The sequence below is a fragment of the Diadema setosum genome, chromosome 1 (genome assembly GCF_964275005.1).
Source record: "Diadema setosum chromosome 1, eeDiaSeto1, whole genome shotgun sequence".
Classification (NCBI taxonomy): domain Eukaryota; kingdom Metazoa; phylum Echinodermata; class Echinoidea; order Diadematoida; family Diadematidae; genus Diadema; species Diadema setosum.
Window position 1 is genome coordinate 8,580,082 of NC_092685.1, and position 26,995 is coordinate 8,607,076.

At 38.1% G+C, this 26,995-nt stretch overlaps 1 protein-coding gene across 1 annotated transcript in view; it reads right to left on the bottom strand.

The window, feature by feature from the left end:
- The window catches only part of LOC140235297 (ryanodine receptor 2-like), a 171,708-nt gene that overhangs the window by 48,830 nt on the left and 95,883 nt on the right, over positions 1–26,995 (bottom strand). Inside the window, exons 8-11 of the mRNA XM_072315328.1 lie at positions 21,368–21,467; positions 20,251–20,325; positions 12,915–12,973; positions 5,793–5,890 (exon numbers count right to left, since the gene is read on the bottom strand). Coding sequence (XP_072171429.1) covers positions 5,793–5,890; positions 12,915–12,973; positions 20,251–20,325; positions 21,368–21,467 — 332 coding nt within the window. The remainder of the gene's footprint in view (positions 1–5,792; positions 5,891–12,914; positions 12,974–20,250; positions 20,326–21,367; positions 21,468–26,995) is intronic.

Consider the following 26,995-nt stretch of genomic DNA (forward strand, 5'->3'; position numbering starts at 1 on the left):
GGTTGGATTTGCTTCATTTATCATACGTAATGTTGTAAATTGCCCTTGGTATACAGTGCCCCGCTTGCCACCTTTCGTTTTCTCTTTCCTTTTCTCTACGTTTGTTCCTGTTATACACTGCACAAGACAGGTCGGAAAATAATTTACATAACTCAACTGGAGCAGGAATGGCAACTGAATAAATTAACTCTAGGCCAGGTGTATGGCGTCTCGCTCGTCTCTTTGAAATTCCAGGTTGTTATTGTTTGACCCAATAACGGAATTGTAGACAGGTTTTATGTTGCTATAGAGGTATCTTGTGCCACATGAGTAGAAGGCATCACTGTTTAGTAGTAGTAATGAACTTTTTCATGTCCCTCCATGTCATTATAGTGTGTTCAAAGGGGTTGTGTGTCTATCTGCCAAAGAAAAGGAAAACCTTATTTTCGTCATGGCTATTTCTCTATACGTAACCGTAGGTGATGAGTGTTGTTGGTATCTGAGCAGTGAATAACACAGCATCAGGCTAAAATCCCCCTTAGTTATACGCGCTAAGCGTTCAATTTGATATATCTTTATTTATGTAGTCAATCACTGCTAATGGAGTTACAGAATTATGTTATGACACCTTTCACTGAAAGTTTGTAAAGCAAAGTTTATGGACAAGGCAAGCAATTGTACATGAATAATACCAATGATTTCAGAGGGAAATTATGGTATACCTAAATGTAAGGGTATCATTGCTTTGGAATTGCTGAGACAATATCTTGGCACGAGGGCTTCCACTTCTGATAACTGATCCCTTTGAAGATGTGTCGGTCACGGGTGATCATCGTGATTCATCTTTCACGTAGAAGCTTCCGTTCCACACTCTTAGTTCGAGAAGACTTACCATCATACTTCAAATTATGATTAAAGGTAAAGACTCAAAATCAGACAAGTTGACGTGTTATGTCTATGGGAGGTGATTCTTTTTAAAACCATGCATTGACTTGACAACGTTTAAGCACCTTTATTTCAGCTGATTTTGCTCCATTTCCTCTGAAACTTAAGTATGTGGTAGCTCAGACAATAAGCTGCAGTAATCATGCATTTTATTTTTTTTTTAAATCTCCTCATCAGGTTGATAATTTTGCAGCTAAATACTGAAAATGAGAATGGAATGTGGACCAAACGATTCCTGAATCATCCTTCACATATAAGCTTACGTTCCTCATATTTTCTCGTCAAGACGTACATGGCCGAGAGGATAAAGGCGACGTCACAAGAGACGTGAGGTTGCATACGTACGGGTTCGAACCCCATAAGAGCACCAAACAAAATGCTTACATCTTTTGCTTTTTTTCTTTTATGGAGTATTCACCTTCGTCCATGTAGAAATCACGTTTTCATGTAAACGTACACACACACACAGGTACACACACATACAATATCCCTTTGTTTTGTGTTGGAGACCACATTGCTTTGACTGTCAACTTGGACTTGAAATTACAAATGTTAAAGTGAAGATGACTCTTAAAAGACCGCATGGCCATGTTTGATTTTCTTTTACAATATAAAGACCTATTGGTAAATACTCATTCACATATCCTTTCCAATCAACTTACTTGGACACGCCGACACCACACGAAATTTTCAATTGGTTGCATGACAGAAACAATTTCATCTGAATTATGTAGGACTGTATAAAGAATTGGACTTCACGAATATTTCTCAATATTACTTCAAGTCGCTACTTAACATTATTTTCGTTGTCGATCACTGAAAATGAGAATGGAATCTGGTCGAAACGATTCCCGATTTATCTTTGCAACTGTATATTGATCGAATCTACGCGGCCACTCGTGGGAAGTTGAATAGCGCTATCAGTCACTTGACGTATATCGCCAAAAAACTGAATATCGATGTAAATTTGTGTTGTGTATAGCATACATAGATAGATTTAAGTTTCGCACAAGATCTTCGGATCTTCCGTGAGGCGGAATCGCTTAGCACGCTGCGTGTTTATAATGCCCGACCGGAAGGAGAGAAGTTAATCGAGTCCCGCAGGACTTTTTCCTTTTATTTCTTTTTTCTTTTTTTTCTGCAGTTCAGCTTCACTCTGATGTCATGAACACAGCTACTCTATTTCCCTTGTTTTGTATTGGAGTTTGGAGGTTGGGTTTGCTTCTTTAATTTTGTCACACGTTATGTTGTAAATTGCCCCTTGAAACAGTACCCCGCTTGCCACCATTCGTTTTCTCTTTCTTTTTCTCTTCATTTGTTCTTGTTATACTGTAGCAGGATATTTAGGAACGTGTACGTTTACATAACTAACAGGAATGGGAACTGAATTAATTAACTCTAGTCCAGGTGCATGGCGTCTCGCTTATCTCTTTGGAATTCCAGGTTGTTATTGTTTGACCAAATAACGGAGTTAAAGACAGGCAGGGAAGGAAGTGACTTGATATTGCTTCATAATGAGGAATTTCGGGCAACACCTTTCCAAGTGTAGTGATTATGACGGGGTTCTCTGTCGTTTATTTTCGTCATGGCTGTTTCACTAGTTTAGCCATAGGTGATATTATGTTGTTGGCATCTGGGAGAATAGAACAGATCAGTACCAAACTGGAATAGCCCTATAAGCAATGTGGTAAGCGTTCATTTTTTTTTGCATTATCTTTCTTCTTTAAAGTCAATCACTACTGATCGAAATACACAATATAATATGACACGTTCCATTGGTAGTTTAGGAAAAAGGAGTTACTGCACGATGCAATGATAAATGTGCTACCATTGATTTTAGAGACGTCATTGTGATGTGGTACTGGTGATGGTAAGGGAACCATAGATTGCTTTTAAAGTACTGAGACTTTGCATCAAGACCGTATTCCCATCTAGAATATAATGCATGTTCGTGCGGCGTTTTTTTTTTTTTTAAATCCTGACGTGGACATTTTCTTTTTCTTGTTTTAAATTTAAGAATGTTATATCTAAATTTGTTTCTTTCCCCTAACATGTTTTTTGGTTGAATATAAAGTTGGACGTTCCGTGACCGAGCAGCGATTTAGTTACAGTTTCAATGCATCTTGTTTACCATCTTCTCTGACATTAAATTGATGGTTTTTATATTTGATATTGTCTGTCTATTTGCCTGTTTATGCTCATAAAACACTGCTATAACAACTAATACATTTGCTTCACTTGTCACACGCAATGATATGGATTGCAGTTGTGCATGCAGTTTTACTTCCGCCACCTTTCGTTTTTCTCTCCCCTTTTCCCTCACTTTGGTTTTGTTATACTGCAGATGGGAATGATTACAATAACATAACCCAACTTGAAGTAGGAATGAGAACTGAATAGATTAACTCTAGGCCAGGTGTATATAGCGTCTCGCTCATCTCTTTGAAATTTCAGGTTGTCATTGTTCGATCAACGGAGTTGAAGACAGGCTTTATGTTGCTATAGAGGTATCTCGCGCCACATGAATGGAATGCATACGCTGTTTAGTATTAGTAATGAATTTTTTCATGTCCATCCTTGCCAATAAAAGTGAAGTGTGTTTGACGGGGTTCTGTGTCATTCTGCCTATGAGAAAGCAAAGTTTTATTTTCGCCATGGCTGTTTCTCTATGCGTGGCCGTGGGTGATGGGTGTTGTTGGCATCTAGGCAGAAAAGAACCGAGTATCATGCTATAATACCCCCCCCCCCCCCCCGTTAGGTTCTAAGCGTTCAATACGGTGATATATCTCTCTTCTTTATCATGTCAATCACTGCTGATGGAATTACAGAATTATGTTATGACACGTTTCACTCAAAGCTTAAAAAACAAAGTTTATGCACGATACTAATGGTGCATGAGTCCTATAGGCCATTGATTTTAGATGAGAAATTAAATTATGATATGCCTATAGTAGGGGTGTCATTGATTAGGAATTAATGACACGATTAAGCACTCCTTCCACTTCTAACTGTCCCCTTTGAATGTGTGTCGATCACGTGAGATCGTCATAAATTATCATTCACGTATAAGCTTACGTTCAAAGTGTACTCTTAGTTGGAGGAGACCTATAGTTACATGGTTAAAGGCGATGTCTCTTTCGCTGGAGCCGTACGTTTGGCCCGTTTTTCTTTTGCCCTTTTCTCTTTAATTGAGGCATCACTTTCGTCCAGGATAAATCACATTCTCATGTAAACAGACTCACTTCCTCGATATCCCTTGTTTTGTATCGGAGGCTTCATTGGTTTTACTGCTAGTAAATCTCACAGGCTTGTATATAGCTGTAAGAGCTCTCTGAACTGATCATTATGATAGCAAGATTAGAGGGAGTCATATTGGTTATGTAAATAATGGTCAAAGGTCATGTTTTAAAAGGCCACTGTTAAAGCCAAGATGGTTATAAACACTTAATTGTCATGTCTTATTTGTACGTGTCGAGGATCACTTGGACCCCGTTTACAGTGCGAGGCTCGGCCGCGCCGAGCCCACCTTCATTTCGGTGTAAACGCGCAAAAGGCCCAATGCGGGGCCAAAATTGGCCTCGCATTAGGCCATGCTCTGGAGGTGGTCTCGGCCGCGGCCGAGCCGCGGTCGCGCCCGGCCTTTTTCTCAGTGTAAACGCAAACTGGGCTAAATGCGCGGCCAATTTTAGTCTGGTTTCGAAACCCTAGCCTGTACTATTTCGCTATTCAGGATATTAACCACTTCAACGTCGAAAACTAGTATAGTTTAAGGTGGTTTTGTCCTGCAAAGGATTTTCTCCTTCGGCAAAGGCCTTTGCCCGAACGGCGACTTTGTCGCCACGGAATTCAGTTGGCAAAGGATCTGAAAACCAGACAATACCAAATTGCGTTTGTTTACAAGTAGAGCGCCACTACGACAAAATATTGAAAGGTTTGAATCAAAAGCGCGGCCGAGCCCGGCAGTGTAAACGGACTAACTTGCGGGGCTCGGCCTCGCAAATGAGGTTGGCCTTGGCCGCGGCAAATGTGATCTGAATAGTGTAGGCCCAAAAAAGTTCAACTAAGTATCTCATTATAACTTCAAGGTGCTATATTACATTCTTTTCTTTGTCGATCACGGATGACCGACATCTGATGACCCCCAGCGTATCACCTAACTCGTCTTCAGTGTGACGAGTTTCATATCTCGTTTATCTTTGAATTTGTCAGGCTTAAAAATCTGAATTTATTTTTGTTTCCATTAAATCTGTTGACAAAGAGCACATCAAGATCATGTGATGTGTGCAAACATACATGTGTATGTGTATGACAGACATATTTCATATAAGTGCATCTTTGAAAATGCTATCCATACTTGTCATTGCATGTGACCTTCATGCATCCTTGTAATAAGGTAGCATGTACAATTTCGTACACACACAAAAAATGAGGACAACTTTTTTTTACCTGCCAAAATGAATTTTTCATGCAATTGCTTTTACCCTAATAACAATAATGACAACACATAAAACTATCAACAAGCATTACAGTATGAACCCATTAACATGAATAAACAAATAACTTTTGAAATATCAAACACATCTCATCAAAGTAAAACAGGTTAATGAAAGTATCATCAATACAGTCATAATCACCAAAAAGGAGATGATACCAATTTAGTAACAGTAATCAACCAGTCAAGAATATCCAATGTCCTCTGATGTGAACATCTGATGATTCATTCTAATGCATAATCACATACCAAATTTGTATACTAGCCTCCTCTTGATAAGTGCTCAGGCAAGTATTCAAATAAAACGCATACTGCATCAAAATCACTACCTACAAACTTCACAGGAAGAGGAAAAAAAGAATGTTTTTTGACCTACCCTGGACTGTTGGAAGGAGAAGATGGTGTCATCGAGGATAGCCTTCTTCCTTGGGACAATGCACACATGACCATTATCTCGTACTGCCAGATATTTCCCTTTAAAGAGGAATGAAAAAAAGAGAAAGTGGATAGAAGAATACTATCAATATCAATCCTTTGGTAGCTTACTGTCTAAAAAAAAATCGAGTGAATACAAAAAAGAGTGAATTTAGAGTGAAATTGGAGTGAATTTTGAGTGAAAATGTTTATTTTCACTCGTTTTAGAGTGACGTCAGGGATCACTCCAAAATCTTCAAGTGATCCCTGAGGTCACTCCAAAATGAGTGAAAATGAACATTTTCACTCAAAATTTACTCCAATTTTACTCTAAATTCACTCTTTTTTGTATTCACTCCTTCAAGAGTGAATATTTTCACTCGATTTTTTTTTTAGAGAGTACGTTCCTGATGATGTACCAGCAGACAAGGCCATATTAATATAGACTGGGGTTGACAGGCATGGAGGAAGTGTGATAAAAAGACAACAAGATAAAACTGCATACATACAAAGTGTAGGTGTCTTCATCACCAGATTATCCTGACAAAGTCACAAGCACAAAAGCACAGAAACTTGCAAAATATGGTAATTTGGCTACGAGTAGGAAACTTGATATTTGTTTTTTAAAAAATCAACAGATTGACATATCAACTACCTTCAATAGAAATTTCAAAGTCTGAAATACTTTATAATATCATCATTTTCAGCTTTTCTAGAGCATGCTGCAAGGTTTGTACTTGTATCTTGATTTGAGCTTAATGGTTTGCATGCTATGTCCTGCATCCTTGATGGCAAGTAGATCCTAGAGCAGATTTTCCTACAAGTGTATTTTCCTAGTACATTGATTTCCTGTCTTTACTATCCTCTATTGTTTTTACCAAGTAGGGCAAATATATCACTTGAAAGAATAAAGAGTGGAAACTTGAAAAGTAAGGTGGAATATTGCTAATTTTTCTGAAGAAAACTGATAATACTTCATTTTCACTCTGTAAATGCAGTTCTTGATCTTTTGCACACCACTTGCAAAACCGTCTTAAAAGTCTCAATTTGTCACATATCATGCTTGTGAAATACTGTAAAAGTGGATATTTTGCGTGTGAGTAACTTTTTGTGCTCTGGCAAGTAAGATGAATTTCCTGTGTTTTTAATTATGCAGAATCAAGACATTACATAGTAGTACAAATGTACATATAACAAGCAAAAATATTTACATGCATTTATTTTTGCACTAGTTTCTGGTCATGTGAAATGCATAAAAACTTCCACACTGCGAAAAATTTCCACTTTTAAGGTATACACTACTTGCAGACACTGTGCATATCTATGCACAACTGATATATTTTGTGAGTTTGATGTGTACATCAAGAAAATTACCCATAGCTTTGTGTCATATGGATGTGCATTGCATTGCAGTGTAATGAGCATCAAGCATTCTGATATGTACCTTGAACTCACGTTATTTCCTGAGATATGATAAAGCAAATATTAGGATTGATTTCATACTAAACCTGCAAATAATACCTCTGAATGTGTACATACCATGAACTTTCTATCACAAAAGAAGTGGTAATCAGTATTGTACACATTTTAATTAACTTAAGTGGAAGCAGCATGAAAGTGTACTATACTTTTTATAGGCTGGGTGCACTTAAATTTTAGTGAGAAGCATACTTGTATTGGCAGGGTGTTTCTAGGTAATTCAATTGAAAATAAAAGAATTCCTATCAAATAGCTTGAACTGTTATAACCCTTCATCAAGACCTGCAGCTTGTCATACATCCCAAAAAGGGCATGAGAAACCCACCCAGTCAAAGTGGGAGCAATTTATAAATTATGTTTGTGCCAAAGACATAAGATAAGAGTGTGAAAACGTTATCTTACCAAGCTATATATCCCTCTTTCCTCCTCCCCTCAATTTTTGTTTTCCCTTCCCTTTCTATCTCTCCTCTCGTATTCTTATCTGCTTTTCTTTTAAAAAAAAAGAAAAAAAAAGACGATAATTATTGCAGACATGTTTAGACTCAACACTGGATGTTAACACACTTGGATGTATAGCTTCACCATACACATGCCCTCGCCATCTTGCCCCCTCCCCATCCCCTTTCAGCCCCCCCCCCCCCCCCCCACCCTCCTGACAACTCTGCTTGCATGGCGGGGGCAGTCAACTGAAGCTGTTGGCTACGACGCGGTGTGGCGTTACATCAATCAATAGATTCCTACTGCGACCAGAGTTGCCACTTAAGGGTGTCCCCAGCTCACGCCCGGCCGCTCTCCCCATGTGGATATTGGGGAAAGCCACTGGGAAAAAGTGGCCTCTGGTGCCCACTCTTTCTCAAGGAGTGCAGCACTTGTAAAATGGCACAGAGGGGATGAAAAATGATGTGCAAGAACTGACACAGGACTTGCAGACGATGGAAGGAAAATGCAAGAAAGCAACTTTTGTGTGTTTTTGATAAGTGGCAAACTAAGGTGTAGAGCTTATTTGAAGTAAGCTACTAGTACCACAGAATGACACTGGTAATATAAAAAGGGAGAAAAATATCTAAACTTTTAGTTCCTCCAAGATCTGGATTTCAATCTTAAAATTACACTCAGAACAACTCTAACTACCAGCATCAAAATTTATTTCCAATGACTACGAGATTTCATACTCATCATCATTTTGTAAGAGCTACAACTGATTATGTTAAAAACTTTGTTAATTTCTAAGTTCTATTTAAAACATATATCCTGCAGTTATTACACTATCTTGTATTCAAGATCACCTTTTAAAATGTCTTTTTTACCTTTAGGGTTCGCTATTTTAGTATTAAAAAATGTCATGTATTGGTTATAACAAGGGCTAACTTTACCTTTTTATCTTTTCCATTCACTTGGAAATGTTGCATTACAAAGCCATGACAAAATTATGAGTGAGAGTTACAATTTCCATCCCGAAAATTGTCCACACAGGCAGCAAAAAGCACTATGGTCCTTCCAAGCAGTAATAATGTCAGAGTCATTCTTGCATATACTGTCTGTGTGTTTGTGTGTCTGTGCGTGTGTATCTGTGTACCTGTCCTATTTGATTTGTTCCCAGTGGTAACGCCATATAGATCTCAAGCTATCAATTACTGAGATTTGGGAGGAATTATGTGGAAAAGTAAATTTGATATTTTCCAATCTCCCAGAGATTACCTGCCCGCAAACCTCGCTGGGCCCTGTGCAGGGTTGCAGATATGTGAGTATTTCTCTTTTTTTTTTCTGTTTTTCCTAAGTGAAGACATTTCACTTGATCATGGGGATTCATGAGAGAGAACTTATATCTTGCAGGACAAAATCTCAAGATACTACAGAGAAACAGAAAAACCTTCACATGCAGCAATTTTAAGCAAAGGTACCATTATCTTCTCTTTTTTTTCTGTGCTCAAGGGAAATGCATAACTATTTTTTGCATGGCTAAAAACAAAACAAACAAGTCTCATTATTTTTTTTCTTCCGGATAAAACCTGTGAATCCAACATGATAATGAAAATTTTCTCTTTTTTGTAAAAAAAAAAAAATATCCTCCTTGGCAGCACAGTGTTTGTTACTTTGTTACCTAGGACATACATGTACTTCATCTGACATTACCTAGACAGCACTGCAGGCGTAACACATGACCTTTAAAAAATGCATAAAATGATAAGAGTATACGAGAAAGAATGAATTAAACATTAAGTTAAGATGATGATAAAATCAGCAAGCTTGTAAAGTAAGGAGCACACAATGGGAGTAATTGCAAGCTGTAGAAGATCTATCAAGGGATTTTGCACATTCCCTCATAAAAAAAAAAGACAATGATAAGAAATGTCACTATGGCGACTGGTATGACTCCGCCATAATGCATGATTCTCCAAATAGGTCTATAGTACATCTTGACAATGTGTAATGACAGTTTCACATAATTGGCAAAATATTAAAATGACATGTTTGTCACAAATGTGTTGAATGTTCAATTTCCTTGAACTAGGTATAACTGGATGAATGGCTATATTTTCTGAGAGAGCATGTATTTTGGGATTTTAAGATTTTTACTTGACTTTTGACCCTTTTATAAGTTTTATGTGCACCGAGCAATTTTCAAGGTATGGAAAAAAAGTGTAATTTCAGTATCTAATAGTAAATTGTCAGCATTTTAACCTGGCCTTTGACCAATGACCTTTGACTCTAAAATTTCCAAGAGAATCACTGTCAGGCAGAACATGCATAAATATGTACCAAGTTTCATGATGATACCTGGAGCCACTTCCTAGATATGGAAGAAGAAGTGAAATCTAGCACTTTCACTTGACCTTTGACTTTTTTGGCAAAAACTTCCAAGAGAATTGTGTAATACATGCACATACTAAGTTTAAAGAAAAATCATGCAGGCATTGTACAAATATGAGGGAAAAAGTAAAATTTTGAGGAGTTAACCTTGACCTCTGACCCTTGAACTTTGACCCCATGACCCCAAATCCCTAGATAATCACTGGCAGTCAGTACATGCACATGTATTAAGTTCCATGAAGATATCCTGAACCATTTCCGTGATATGAAGAAAAAATGAAATTTTAAAACATTTTCACTTGACCTTTGAACTTTGAACTTTGATCTCACGATCCAAAAACTCTGTCTAGAGAATTGTTATTTGGCAGTACATGTATACACTAAGTTTCAAGAAAATAACTTCAGGCATTGCATAGATATGGGAGAAAAATAGTGAAATTTTGAGCATTTGTGTTGAGCTTGACCTTTGATCTCTGACCTTGAGCATGTGCACCCAAAAGTTGATAGGCACAACTCCACCCACTCATGCATGTACAAGCCAAGTTTCATTAGGATATCTCAAATGGTGTTTTATTTATGCTGACAGAGGCATAAAAAAACACTGTTACAAATAGTTTGTATGAAGCTAAACTTTTCACATCAGCAGTAGATATTTCAAAACCTGATAGAAGGCAAGCTTAGGCAAATTTACAGTACCACCCCACTGTACAGATCTAACACAAAGACAGCATCTTTGCATTCATACCCTCTAAATTGTTCTATCTACTTCCCCACTTAATATCATTTCACAAAAGCTTGCCACTCTAATACCTTCTTTATCCTACAAGAGAGAGAACTATTCCTCTAAACTTTAAAAAGAAAAGAGCCACAGTACCAACTCATAAAGCATTGATACAGCTGCATTTATGTGTACCTTTCCCCCTCAGGGTGCACTTTGAAACTAATTTGGTCCTCAGGGATATCACACAATGAGTACTTTTGTGAACACATCAAAGAAGCCCTGCATTTTTCCAAAAAAAACTGTCTGCAGATTTGACAGGTTGAGAACAAGGCTGCAAGGCAGTTCTACAGCAACTTCTTTTGTGCAATCAGATGACAGCACAGACAAGAAGACAGATGAATACCTATGACATTCAACTCACTACTCTTCACAAGTCAATTCTAATCTTCCCACCAAACTGAGGCGGTAAACACTGACCCGTGAAGAAATCAAATAGACAAGATTCACACTGATGACAATGCACGGCAACTGCTGCTGGTGGTGACAACATTTGTCAGATTTTATTCCGCTTAAATACGTGCGGGGGGAGAGTATGTTGTATAGGTTATCAGAACGTGAATAGAGGAGAGAGTATGATTGATATGTCATCATCGTCATTACGTAAATGAAAAGCAAACTCCCCCGCCTGCCAAGGCTGCTCATCGTCACAATCAGCGCAGACTAAATATGTCTGATGCAGCCCGACTCACTGCGTCACTAGTCTTCTACAAGGAGGTCCTTCATTAAAGACTAAGTAGACTATAATGCTAACATTTGTCTCAGACTAGTGAAAAGGTTAGATTTAAAGGCCTGGTTCAAATTCAATTAAAGAATAATTACAAAGAATGATGAGAATGTCACTGGTTGTCATCACACAAACTCTCATGTGTCTTCATTGCAACAATGAGTGAAATCATTCCACATGTTCAAAAGTTCTTGAAGGCAAGGCAAGCTCCACAGCACAAACATGGATGCCAATAAGCTGAACTTGATCAATTTTTTTAACTGTCAGATGTTTAACTGGCACAGGACTGGTTCTGATACTGATAGATCTTCGTTGGAGTACAGCAAACATTACGCTGGCACACATCTACAAATATAGCATGATCACTAAATCATTTAATGTATCTGAATTACCCAAGTAGAACCTAAAATCCATCCCTGCCAGTTGTGCGACTCTGATTCAACATTCCTTAAAGGGAGCTTTCAGCACTCTCCTCTTACATAAATCTCAGGTAGCATTTACGACTATTCCTGAAAATGATTTAGAGAGAAAGCACCTTTTTTTCTCTCTTTTTTTAAGTGCATTTTTTTGTCTTCCTGTGAATACTGTAAAAGTGGAAATTTTCGCAGCATTGAAATTTTTTGCACATTACGCGCAACGAGAAACTAGCGCAAAAATAAAAGCATGCAAATATTTTTGCTTGCCATATGTTCCAGTAGTTGATGTCTTGATTACGTGGAATTAAAAACACACGAAACTCTTCTTAACCGACCAAGCATGAAAAATTAGTTGCACAAAAATATCCACTTTTACAGTAAGTGGAAAGTCTTTTCCAAATGATAGCTCTCATTTCATCTCTGCTGTAATCATTGTTATCACTTTCATCAACTTCATCATTGACAGTTGTCAGGAACTGTGATCACCATTACTACCATCTTAATAAGGTTATTATGCCAACAAACAAATTATCGAGTACGTTTTCCGCAAGATATTCAGCAATGTACAGTAGGACTAACATAAATCTAGACAACAGGCCTGGCAAGGGGCGTGCTTTCAAAGATGTGCATGACTGTGTGTGTCAGAGTTTCTGGCTTTTTCCATGAGCCAGCCAGACTAAAGCCAAAACAATGGCGTAATAAGCTTTGCACCACAAGATGCTTGCACAAGATTTCCACTGCCATCTTTCTCCTCTCTCCTCATCCAACCCCCCCCCCCCATTACCCCCTACCCCCACCCCACTCCTACTACCATCACCACCACTACCATCACCACCAAAATTTCTTCTGAGCTACCCCGGTGAATGTGCTTACCAGATGTGAGATGGCGAATCCTGCATGGTTGGCCCCAGGACACATAGCTACCATTCCACCTGCATGACAGATAAAAAAGAAGGACAAAAACCAGAGTGAAAGTCAGAGATATGGGAAAGATAAGATAGAAGCAGTTTGTGACTGCATCAGGCACAGAAAAACTAATATGCGGTGTCAAGAATGAAAGGTAAGGTACCCTGCCAGCACATTGAGGACTACTAACTACAAAAACAAAAAAGCTCTCAATCTCTCACCATCACCGTCCAATGGTCCTCTTTGAGAGTGGACCATCTGGAAATATCAATGTACTTAAAACAAGAAATGTTCGCATGCATGAAAATTTTACGAATTACAAGGAGCCAAGATTTGTGAAAGTAAAATGCATGCAAAGGTGTCTGTCCACACAATGCATTGAATGCCAGTAGCAATTTGCACAAGCTTCATGATGCAAAAAAGGCAGTTTCATGCCATTAATATTTCTGGTTTCACTGTAAGCATTAAGATGAAGTAATATTCAACAGTGTTTTACAAGATATATTGTGAAATACATGTATGTGTAAAGACTGTGATACCTTTGAAGACAATGTTCAACATTGTGGTAGCTAAATTTCAGAAATTGTTGGACATTGCTGAATGAGCTGTTGTATAATGATGTTCAAATGCATTAAAAAAAAAACCTACTCCCGGATAAGAATGTTTAGAGAATTACGGTGCTTCTATCAAGAGATCTATAAACAAATTTCAGAAAGTTGATAAACCATTTATTCTTATATTCTACTATGTATGGGGAAATGTTGAACATGGTAAATGTGGTCACGCAAAGATTTATACTTATTTGAATCAAGTGTTGCATTTATTTTCAATCTAAATTTTTCAGAGCATCATATTTACACAATATCAGAGACTCTGGTAGCATGTTGGATCATGAAGCTTACATGTTTGAAAATGGAGACATCGTTGAACAGTGCCTTAACCCTTTATCTACCTAGGCACATTTTCATCATCATTCAGTAAACCCTCCACACTTGCCCTACTTGTGAAGTTAGCAAAACTCTCTCAGGTATACCAACTGTTCCTCAGTCCAACAGGAAGGCAATGGTGACATAGGGATTACAGGGATGAGGTAACCTCTTTTCACTGAAAACCAGTTTTGAAAAATCCGTGCCAACTGGCAAGAAGGCATTTCACCATTCTTGCCAATCAGGGAAGAAAGCATGATATGAGTTAAATGCTGAGTGTACAGATTAGAAAGATGGGTAGACTAGACCATGCAGAGGGGGAAAGGAGCAACTAATTTTACATAAGAATATAAAGAGAGATACAGCAAAACCTCAGACATGTGCATGATATGTAAAACTACAGACAAACAAAATTAAAAACTCACAAATAGTTACACAGTAATGAATGTTTAATACCTTTTTTTTTTCATTTAGTTTTCAGCAGTTTGCAATATTTTAGTCACTTTGGTCATGCCCTACTCCATGCATGATATAATGCATAATGCCCTGTCAGTCTGTCTGATGTATACTAGACAGTGAGCTTGGTTGGAAAATGAGACGGCGGCGGTCCAGAAGTGACAGTCAACCCCCTACACTTCTCATGTTCATCACATCTGATGGGTTGAGCACTCATCAAAGAGTTTGCCCTCTGTTCGGCGATCCGGGGGCGTCAGGCGTAATTACCGCTGATTCAACCCTGACATTGTCATGAAGCGGTTACAGAGCAACCGAATATTGCATGACCAAACAGTTGCAGCAGCTTCATTGACAAAGTACACAGACACGCTTAATGATGGGTGCAGACAGCTACGACCTTGTGCTGGAGACGACAGCGATCATTGCAGAGGTAAACTCACCAAGATCCCAACCCAATATGAACTAACGTCTGTACCTGGCCAACACAAGGAGCACATGTGGAGGTCACACAACATTCACTGCATGGAATACGATTTAACATAATTCATTTTATCAATCAGCCACTTTCATGGAACGTATACATCTCAAAGCGACTGGAGGACATACAGAAGTGAAATTCAGGAAATTCCGGGAAGAGAGGGATGTGACGAATTGTCAAACATAAAATTCTAATTGGGATAAAATTTGGGAGAGCTTGCAGAGAAGGTATTTACCTCCAAAGGTAATCAACAACAACAAAAAAGACACAGTTATATAGCACAATAACACCAAGCCTCTAAGCTCTGAGTTAACTACTAAATGCTTCATTTGAACAAAAACATTCAAAAGTTGTATTGAGTCCTTCCAATAAAATCAACATTCTTGACATATGGCAAATATTGAATAGTTTTGCGCAGGGGCCAATATGAGTAACCTTTGGAAAGCATCCAGTAGTTATTTGAACTTAATGAACCTAAAACTTCTCTTCTTAAAAGGGGAAAAAGATGAGGCACCTTCCCACCAAAAAAAAAAAAATAAAAATAAATAAAATAAAATATATATATATATATATATATATAATATATATATATATATCCACTTCCAACAAATTGCATCCATCAATAAATGCAAGATAGTCACAAACAAATGAATATTTCCTCTTTAATCAAATCACCCAAACCTAGATAGATTGATAGCTTGATTGATGAGTATAACAGGACAAATCACATTAGGAGAGTAATGAAACTAAAATACTAATGAAACACTTCACAACAGATGGACTGTATGAAATCACAAATGACTGATTTCATTTTCAAAACCTGTAAACCATAATGACATTAGCGTCACCAAGCCACAGATCCTCTTGGTTGGCACACAAATTAGCAAAATGCACCAAAAAAGGAGCATGATCTTGCAAGCAGAGAATGACACAATGCTCACAAACAGTGAGCAAATTCAGTTTCATACTTCTGGTTCTTCCAGAAATGATTCCAACACAGTATAAAGGCAGAAATACTTGTATCGTCTTTATTCTGTTAGCCCTTTATAGCGTGATGTCTCTTGCAAATATTTCTCCAATATTTCACATCAGACCTTTGCCAGCAAATATTCATATGTGAGCCAATTAATTGTCTCCCCCAAGATCTGATCACAACTGACTGACATATTGCAGCCTAATGTCAGGTTTGAAATACTATCCTAGATAATGCATAGACAACCAAATTTAAGCCCATGAAAGTTAATATCAATGCATGACAAATGTCATCTCCTCTTGCAATTTCATCAAATTATGCCAGGACCCAAACCTTTCCTAATTTCATGGATGTTGTAGCTTTAAAGGTGATCGTGTATGTTATCAAATAGCGTTTTTATTGGGTTTTGAGTAACGTTGACTGGCGATGCTCCCTGCAGAAGGTACATTGTATTTACCGCAAGTTATCTGCATGGCATGCAACCAGTAAGCTGCCATAGCAATGTTCATGTCAGTGCGGAAGAAAGCAATGCTTCAATAACAGCAAAATCAACAACAACAAAAAAGTCACTGAACCATTTCTAGTCACCTTCTCCTATATATCTCTGCATTTGATCAAATCTGTATTTCTTACCGGAGAGCAGCATTACTCTTACAGCTAGTCAAAGCGTCTTTCACTTTTCTTTATGCAAATCTTTATGCAAACTGGTCGCAAATGCATGCCTTCATGGGGTGTACAAGGATGTTTGAATCACTCTCACTTGCAATTTTTCCTATACATGAAGGTGTCTATCATAAATTATAATAAATAGAGGATAAGAGAGAGAGAAAAAAAAGTGGATTATAGCCCTGTTATGAAACCCTGCTGGCTATGTTGCATTATTAGTTCGCGTGATTGCACACATCTCATAGGTCGGTACAAAACAAATAAACACCTTCATCTTGCCAAGATGAAAGCCAGCTGGTCTGGACCAGCTGTGGGTCCATGGCAACCCTTCGCATGCCCCCAAGCCATATCTGTGCACCGGTCATCTTCCTTTTTCTTAGCTGCCCTACCCAGCTCACCTTGTAATAGCAATACAGACTCAAGATGCTGGACAGTGACTGAGGCTTACATATCACAGCATCTAATAAAGGCAACACTAACAAAATAATTGGAGGTATCATTACCTCACACACTACAGGACCTTCTGTAATAATATCCATGACAATAATAATATTATTCATAATAAGAATAACAATAAAAACAGTAGTAGCAATAATGACAATAATAATAACAACAATGATAATAGTAAGAAGAAGAGGTAGAAGAAGAAAAAAGAAGATGAAGAAGAATAGTAGTCTAATTTTCAAAGTATTAATAGCTATTCACTGACTTTGCTGTCATAGTTTTTTATCATTTCAATTATCAGCAGAGTATTTAGCAATACCAACATATGGAGATTCACAGAAATAGATACACGTAGGAACATGATGCTCATATCTCCAAATGCATGAGTGTGAGTTTAGTCTGCTTCATCATCTGAGCTGAAAACACATATATTGTATTCACTTATTTATTATACAAAATTAATATATATTTATTCATATTTGCAACTTGATAGCAAAAATCCATGATACACTTTTCTTTTTTAATGTGGGTTGATAAAAATTGACATGCAACTTGCATGTCACACATTCTTTAAAATCTGTTGGCATGCTGCAATGCCATGCCTGAATGACCGACTGCATACATCGGTGGTCGGCTATCTCCTCTTACCCGGCCGTGTGCAACAACGTCCTGTCAAACATCAATTATTGAAATCCAAACAGGCATCTGGACAAATTGTAATGGCATTCCCATGCCTGTAGATTTCAACATGTAAGTTCTACAGCAAATCTCACTGGTTTCCTTCATTCATGATGGGACTTGGCATGCAGATGGAAAATGCAACATTAGGGTTGCAACTGCTATTGAATTTAGTTTGGCAATCGGAACAACTACAATTCAAGAGTGTTTTCATTTACAGCCTTATGAAAAGGTAAAACTTGAATGTCTCATACAAACTTACAAATTTGGGGTAAAGAATACCATACAGTGTCCAGGTGGAAAATATGTATTTGAAAAGTTTTTAGCTAACAACAAAAGAAGCACATCGGGCAGGATGGGGTGGCATTTGTGAGGATGCAGGGCAAACATCATCTATTGTCACACATCTCCTTATCCCATCCTAGCTAGATCCAGGAAGAAACGAGAGACGCCAACTTATTAACTGACCCGAAATTGACCACGTACTGCAGTGCTAATACTTATTCAGATATAGCTAGACATCTCATGCGATGGATAAAAGCTGTATGGGGGGGGGGGGGTGGAATGGTCCTCTGTGTGACATTTACACTACCTTAATTTATTCATGCCACTACATTGCATATAAGAGACTTTAAAATGTTAAATGGCAATTTGGGAATATCACACGAATATGGTACCTAGACTGCTCGATCAGTCTCCAATATACTGTCGATTAGCCAGCAGTCAAAATTAAATGCGTCAGAAGAAGCTACTGTATGGAAAATGTCCCGTTCTTTGTCAACAAGTATTAAAGAGAATTAACTGTCTCTTGCCAGCATCAGAAAGTGCTCTTTGATTTATGATAGTGCAGGTTAGATAACATTTTTCATCACAGAAAAGAAATTGTGTCAACCTGATTTTATTTCTTCAAGAAATACAATTCGTTTGTGAATAAATTTGTAGGCCTAATGAAATGGCTGTACAACAGCATTTAATGTGGCCCAAGCTTTATAAGGAATGCCACATAATGGTACCCAGTCTATGTAATAATGAACATCCATGACATTAAACTCCTAGTGATGTAATCAAATAATGTGCATCTACTGCTGTAAACCTAATGCCTGGATATTTACAGCAATATTTTACTTGTCTAAAAATGAATATACAATTCAAAAATTTCTCACAACTGTATTCACAAAGTACATCAAGGCAAGTGAAGGTCTTCTAAATTTCATTCTCATGGCAATTATTACTGAAATGCGCCCCTTTCAACTTACTTTTTATTTGTAAACTCTTGGGTATCTTTTAATCTTAACATCTCATAACACCTCCAAACATCTCATGCTGTTATTGAAATGACATGATTTGCAATGTTGTGAACTAAGACACACAAGCATGCACACACACATGTCCACACAAAACCAAAATGCAGAAGAAGCAGGGTTTCAAATGTACACAACTGTATGGACCACTTGCACTTTCATTCACACTGGAGTGTACCTGGTACTTTGTATTCCTGTTAATTCCTTGTTATGTGAATTTACTATGAATGAATGTTACATCCACTGCATTAGACATACATTGTACAACATGTAGTCAGCAATCCTGAATTACTACAGAGCACCTAAAAAGAATGTAGCTATCCAATTGGCTGATTGTCCATCACGTGACATTCGGTTAAAAGTTACACGCTGTCGCTGTCAGCTGTGCAGTTTTGTTTTAGCAAAAATGGATATCGCACGGCTGACGTCACCAAAGTCCACTGACTCCTGTGTTAAACTCACAATTGACTCAATGTCTTTGTACCACTACATGGCTCTGATGTCACCATAAACAACTGCCACACTCACTCAACAATAACAAGCATGCTTACAAGTGCATTTTGTCACTCAATTTTGTAAACAACTTCAACCAATCCGCTTCGCATACATACACACAATACACAGCTGAATGTGACTGTGCTACTCATTTGCTTTTCACATAAAATGGCTGTCATTTCTGGGCTAAATTCAAGAATCTGTATGGACCACATCTGTTCATGTCTGAGGTGTTGTATAAAACATAATCAAGTGTATGGTCTTCACACGTGCAATGGAACAAGAATTCGAAATTGGTGAAAGATGAGGTGCACTATTCAACTCGCCTTAACCTCGTTGAATAGAGCGCCTCTATCTTTTACCTCATGCAAAACCTTGTACCATCGCATTCTTGACCATTCACTATTTGTATACCATGAATGTTGCACATGTCCAACTATTTCCAGTCAATTTGGCTTCATGAGAGGTACACGTGTATTGATGCACGTGGTGCATTCACACACACAGATGGGTGACTACAATTGTATTTCTTCAAAATGAGAGTTAAAACCATCACAAAGACTAAAATAAATGTTGTTGTTCTTTCTAAAAAGAGGTGTAAGTCTTTCACACATAGCCAAGAGAAAGAGTGTTGTCAATATAAAACAATGTAAGAAGGGCAGTAATCCTATCTGTAGGTGGACTAATATTTTCAAAAGCGTATTCTTGAGTACTCGTACACAGAGGTATTTAGATAATGTGCCACATAGAGATCAAACTGTCTGAAATGGCTTAAAGCAAATGATACTAGAACATATATGACATAAAGACTACAACAGAAAAGAGGGCTAGAGGCGGAAAGAGGGGGGGGGGAGGAGGAAAGTTTACAATGGCGTGAAATACTCACTTCTTCATGATCAGCTCTGCTCTCCACAGCGATCTGGCATACAATGCAACTGATCCAGTCTCATATGCCACTTCACTGTAGGAATCAAAGAAAGACTTCGTATGAACTTGCAGTTTCTACTTACAGGAATGACTTCATTACATGGAAGTCTTTGCTGTTTCATTTTATCTTGGATAGATCAATGTAGCAGGTAGTAAAAATTTTCTAAATCTTAAGAATTTTAACAAAATTGTGACTTTGAAGTTCCGATAAACCAAAAGCAAGACTCACTAAATATATTCTGTATAGAGTAACCGAAAGCCCTTATTGGCAGTCAGAATGTAACCTATCAAGTCTTCAGAAATTTTTGCTGCAGAAATTATCATCTAGTTATGATAACACTGACATCTCTGCATATCTATGTGTATCTTTTATGAGAGAAAGCATAGATGGAATTACTTAATTCATTCCATCAGCAAAAAATCAGCATCGGCAAAAAATAAGATATAAATTTCCAAACAAAAATTGCCACATCGAGAGGGCAACAGGAATTTTAGTCTTCTACAATGTGTTGCCCATTCAAAACTTATGTAGTCATAACTGAACTATTGAGGGGCTTTTGAAAGAATCTGACCAAAATAATTACATTTAATCAACAATTGACTGAACTGAAAGAAATTACCCATCAAGTCCACCTAACCACAAAAATGTGGTTTGGGGGACTTGATGGGTAAAACCTGTTGAAGCAAAAATGGTCAAATCCTTTACAGTACACACTTTACAGGATGTTGCAATAACAGTGTTGACACATTACAGGTTATGGTCTTGGCAAAAGATGATTTTTGTAATATACTGCAAACGTGACACTTGATCAGTTTCTTTCAACAGTATCTTTTGAAACATATTGAAAAATATGAAACTGACATCAGGTAAAACAGAAATCATAAAGCTCACTTAGTCTCTCATTGGGTTGAGGTGAACTTTACTATAAAGCTAACTACAAACTAAAGAGGTTGAACACTACTTAAACTCTGCACATGTGTAGGTCTACAATGTAAAAGAAGTAAAAACGTTTTGAATGTCAACACATAATGCTTGTATGTATATTGTTCCCATGGGTCAGTGACAGCGTGTGTACCTGATGTTGTCATCGTCCTTGCAGCCAGCCGGGGGTACAGTGAGGAATTCGTCCATGTGACCGCGCGAGAATCTCAGAGTGTCCAGGCCGTTGAGAAACCCTGCAGAGATAAATGGGACAGACAGACACACACACGCACACACACACACACACACACACACACACATAGGGACAGTGAGAGAGAGAGAGAGAGCGAAAGACAGACAAACATAAACACACACATACAGGAGACAGTGGGAGAGAGAATAGAGATGGAATAGAGAGAGAGAATGAGAGATGTTGACAAGTTTAAAGGCAACAGTATGTAGCACTGCAGAATGTCAGATATAACTGGACACTCCAACTGCAACCCGGTGATCATTACCCTTGGAGATTCAAACATTGCTGCACTACGCACTAAGCTAACACTATTATAAGTACTTATAAAGTTTCATGTATAGAATACACATTAATGTCAGCCTTTCAGAGACTCCAACTCTCCCGTTTTCGATGGGAGATCTCCCGCCGAAAACCCATTTTTGCAAAATCTCCCGTTCTCCCGTTTGAGATCTAATTTCTCCCGCCCTGGCTCTTTGTCTCCCGTTGGAAGGGATTTCTTACTTATTTCTATCGTATGTTGAAAAAATAAGCCTTAGATAGCACAAGAGAGCATCTAGAACCCTAGGAACTTTGCGCTTCGCACACATCAAGTTCGAGTCTCCCGTTTGCTAGGGGTTTCAGGCGGGAGAATCTCCAGATCAGAAGGTGCTTTGGGTTGGAGTCTCTGGCCTTTTGTAATGTGGTACTCCTGATGAAACTACATGGAACTTCTAGGGGGGAAAAAAAAAAAACAAAAACAATCGCAAGATCTACATGCAGGCTATGACTATCAACGTGTGTGTGTGTGTGTGTGTGTGTGTGTGTGTGTGTGTGTCCAGCAAACACATTTGAGGCAATCATGGGAGGTGAGAGGGTGATAGAATCATAGAGACAAAAAAAAAAAATTACAGGGGGAGGAAATGGCATTTCATAAGCTACACTGTAGACTAGGCAGTCATTTGCACCAGGCCTCCACAGAAAGCCATCCTCATGGCACATGATGAACATGAATTCCAATTACATTACAATCTGGGAGGTGTTTGCCGCAATGATGAAACAGAGGGGACAAAAAATAAAGGAAAGTCTCCTGTGATTCCCCTCAAATGGCAATATGACATGAAATCCATCTGGACACGGCTATCTCCTGGGATATGCCCAGAGGAAAACTTGCCTTTTCTCTTCAACCATGCAGAAACAATGGCTGAGCATTTGAACAACAATGTCATAAGTGCATGTTATGAACACATAAGGAGGGCTGCGTCTGCCCCTGATAAGCACAAAACAAAGGAGGGACAAAGCAGGTTCATTATTGCCAAAGGTCATCGATGATCAGATAACCATGACGCTGCATACAGGAATGGGGTCACGGAGATTATGCAGAGATATTGGCGGGGGGGGGGGGGGGGAGGGGGAGTACCTTCCCATATTGAAAGGCTGTGCAGCCTCTAAAAAGACAAGGTATTAATCTTAAAATGTGCATCACACATCACAATATCTGTGATATCAGAATGCGTAGCAGGGTAAGTTGTCACGGAGAACAATAATCACAACATTGAGAAATTGATTGATGTATCAGCTATAACTTTGTAATCTAACATTTTGTTTTCATATAAAAAGGCATGCAAACTTTATGAAGTCATGGTTGCATGTTATAGGTGATAATTTAAGAAATTCTCAAAGTTTTAAGCCTCGGTATTCTAAAACGAAAATGCAAACAGGCTCTCATAACAGCAAACAGTTTCTTTTACTGTAAAGCAAAAAAAAAAAATTTTGAGGCACAAAGCTTTTGTGAAATGGAGCAGATATGCTTTTCTGTGGCATGAAATTTTCTCGTATTAGAGCAGACGGTCTTTTTAGGGGCATAAATTTTTCGAGATTCAGAGCAGACGACCTTTTTAATCATAGCATGAAATTTTTGCGAATTGCCACTGGCATCTCAAGCATTATAGCGTTAACCTTATAGTTGATATTAATGTGAAGAACTTTCACATGCATATTCATTTCACAAATCTTGGCTCTTGCAAAATTCACAAAATTAAAATGCAGGTGGGAACATTTCAGGGGCCCGTTGCATAGAAGTTACAATTATGGTAACTTTGCCATCCAATGGTAACTTCCATGGAATTCTTGATTTTGATTGGCTGTTGAGTATTGTTGCCATGGTAGTTACCATTGGATGGCAAAGTTACCATAATTGTAACTTTTATGCAACAGGTCCCTGGTTTTACAGTATGATATATGCCCTAAGTCTCTAACACTGTTGTCTACACAAAATATCTTCATATCTTCAGTAGATGATGTGCAACAAATCCAATGGTTCACACTTTAGGCTGTGCCTGAATGTGCTACTCAAAAACAGTATCTTTACTTGTAAGTCCCAAATGCATGTATCTGACTGATTCATTTGTTTTTTCATTCTCTTTGGAAAACAAACAAACAAACAAAGAAGCCAATATATTGAAATAAAGAGTTAGGGCATAATACACAGGCTATAATTCATGGTAGATAGTGAAAAAAAAAATTATTTACATCTTCATACTATCTGTAACTGCTCAAGTACATGTAGTTGTTATATTCAATGGAAGAAAAAAAAAATCATGAAACTATGTATGTGCATCAGGGAGACGGTTATGGGACAGAAGCAAACACCATTTGATAGCAATGAATGTCCAACTCTACACAATTCTTACAAATCTTGTGATTGGATTACAAAGAAAGGTACCACATGTTTTGTCCAGTAAATGTGGGAATGGATATGTGCAAATTATTATTCACTTATGCTCAGGCCAAAGTAAATAATATGTTGGTTTCCAGTAACATGACCTCAAGAACAGTGGGTCGGAAGGTAGGGGAAAAATTTTATTTTTCGAAAAAATTTTACCCTTACTGTAAAAAAATTTGGTTTCTGTTTCAATGTGAACGTGTACGTGTGTAATGTGTGTGTACCATAGAAAAATTACAGAGCGTACCATGTATGTTTATGTATGTCTGTGTGGTACGTATCGGTATCTTTCATACATGTACCGTATCGTATAAGTAGTCGCACAATATTGCAAAGCACACACAGTCATCTAAATGCATTTTATACCGTACACACATGCATTGCATTGTGTAAAAAATGTATCAGGTATGCTATACGGTACTTTGCAGTAAATTGCGTGCAGTAAAGCAAGTGGCCCTTGATTCGACAGGGTTCCATGAATCAACCACTCTTACAAATAAAAATTCACTGAAATTCATGAATAAAAAATGGCGCATATCAAGTGCGAAATTCAAACTATGCAACTATCTCCACACGTGTTCCGAAGAGCACAATAGTGGGCCACGTCGCCGGACCCCCGAAATCATTGTCGAACCTTCCCGGGTCAACTCGCATAAGCAGTTCAACGGGTAAGTAACAGGTAAGTAAAGTTGCATAGCAACACATATAGACTCGTTTCATTCCAAGTTTTTCAGTTACTAGTCCATTTATCTGCATTGAATCTATACAGCAAGTACACTTACAGCCATGATTGCAGCCGTTTCTGAGATAACTTGAGCGTTTACGCGATATTTATATTTTGCATGCCACCCGTGCCAGAATTTGCTGTATCACCAGCATTTGATTGCAACGTGTTGTGAATGCGTTGAATCTCTCGCACAGCGTGCGAGTACATGGATAGTACCGCGCTCTCGTAGTGTGATGTACTACAGTATATATACAGTTTTGCCTGTGCATAGCACGCGCGCTAATACATTCACATAGGCAGGGCGAGCGCACGGCGCGGTACGTCGCGCATGTTGATGCACGGACATATGGGGCCGAACAATGAGTACAGGGGGCCGAACGATGGTTGCAGCGCATGTATGAGGATAAAATTTATCGGGTCGGCACCTTTTGGTCGGGTCGGTCGGGTTACCAGAAACCAACATATTTTTTTCCTTGGCCTCAGCACTTGTATAATGTATATCTTGCTATGTTTATATACCATAGGCCTCATCCAATTTAAAAAAAAAATGCAAAGTGAAATCCTGCATGTTGATATTTCATGATGGTGCAACCCATGGAGTTCATCAGTGAAAGAAGTCATGCTTGGATTATACTGACAACAACGGTTAAAACAAATTATTAGGAAGCATTATAAAATGTTTTCATTTGGTAATAAGTTCATACTCTTGGTTTCAGATTGTAATCTCTTCAAAATAACAACAGAAACTTTTACTCTTCTGATTAACTTTCATCACCACATCTGAATTTCATTTACAAGTACAGTATTTACAATGATAATTTATCTTTTGGGCAAATGGCAAACACTCAATACCTGCATTAAATACAGAACCAAAATGTCACCCGTCCTTTAAAGTCCTTATTGACGATACACCACATGCCCCTCTGACATTCACATTCATCCCATGATGATATCTATCCGAAACTGCAGAAAGCCTACATGAAGGGGGTTACCACCATTTATACCCAGCACTGTTTTAAGTAGATGACAATCTAGGTGCCTCTCAACAACACGCCAATAGTGACATCAACGCCAACACTGCAAACAAAAAGAGAAACGTCTCCCCTAAAAGTTTCAAAAGGAACAGTTTGTCATAACAAGTGACACACATTCTGATCTTCATCTATGGGAGGTACTTGCTCCTTTGAGTGACAGTCCTTATCACTTCTAGCTCTTCTTCTTCTTCGGCTTGTTCCCTTTTTTTCCTCCTTCTTGTTTTGTTTTTTTTTTTCCTATAAATGCCAGAGGGTTGGGTTGAATGCAATGTCATTTTTTACCACCAAGGGACCAGTGACTGAGGGCACTTTGGGTACCTACTAACAGGAATAAACCAAAAAGCTATCAATCAATCCACTTTTGTCAATCGTGATCAAAGAACCGGAGGGATGGGGATATTCCCATTTGCTTTCCGCCCTGTTAATTGCAAGGCTTTATGGGTAATAGATGAAGAGATCCAGATTTTTTTTCTAAGGGAGGAGAATATGGATAGACAGACAAGGAAGAAGACAGAAATGGGGGGAAAAGTGCAGGGCTGATGGAATAGAAAAATCAAGCTGTGAAATTGATGGTCTTAATTGGCCCTCATCTACAAAATAAACTGATCAAATTATCTACTCATATTTCAATGGAACATGAATTGTCAGGTTTGGATGAAAATGCTATCTCGATACCAAATTTGAGGCACAGACATTCTCTGTGAGTTCCCTGGATCACTTCAGAGTGCATTTCCCATCAGCAATGATTTCAAGAGCTAAAGATCTTTTACAGATTCTGGGAAATATGTTTTAATTAACAAGAAAATAACATGCCGATCATTTAATGAGTCATTCCTTGAAATACACTACTGAACTACAGACAACTTGTAGTAATGAAAGTAAAATTTTAAAAGCACTGAAACTTAGTGATGTACCAACTATGGCAACACAAAATAATGGAAATGTGTTTACCAGAAAATTCTTTTATTTTGTCACTGTGATGTTTAGCCACAAAAATGACACACAGGAAAGCTCACATGAGCATCAATGGGCAAGATGGTACCCGTAGCTATGGATTCTTCACATCT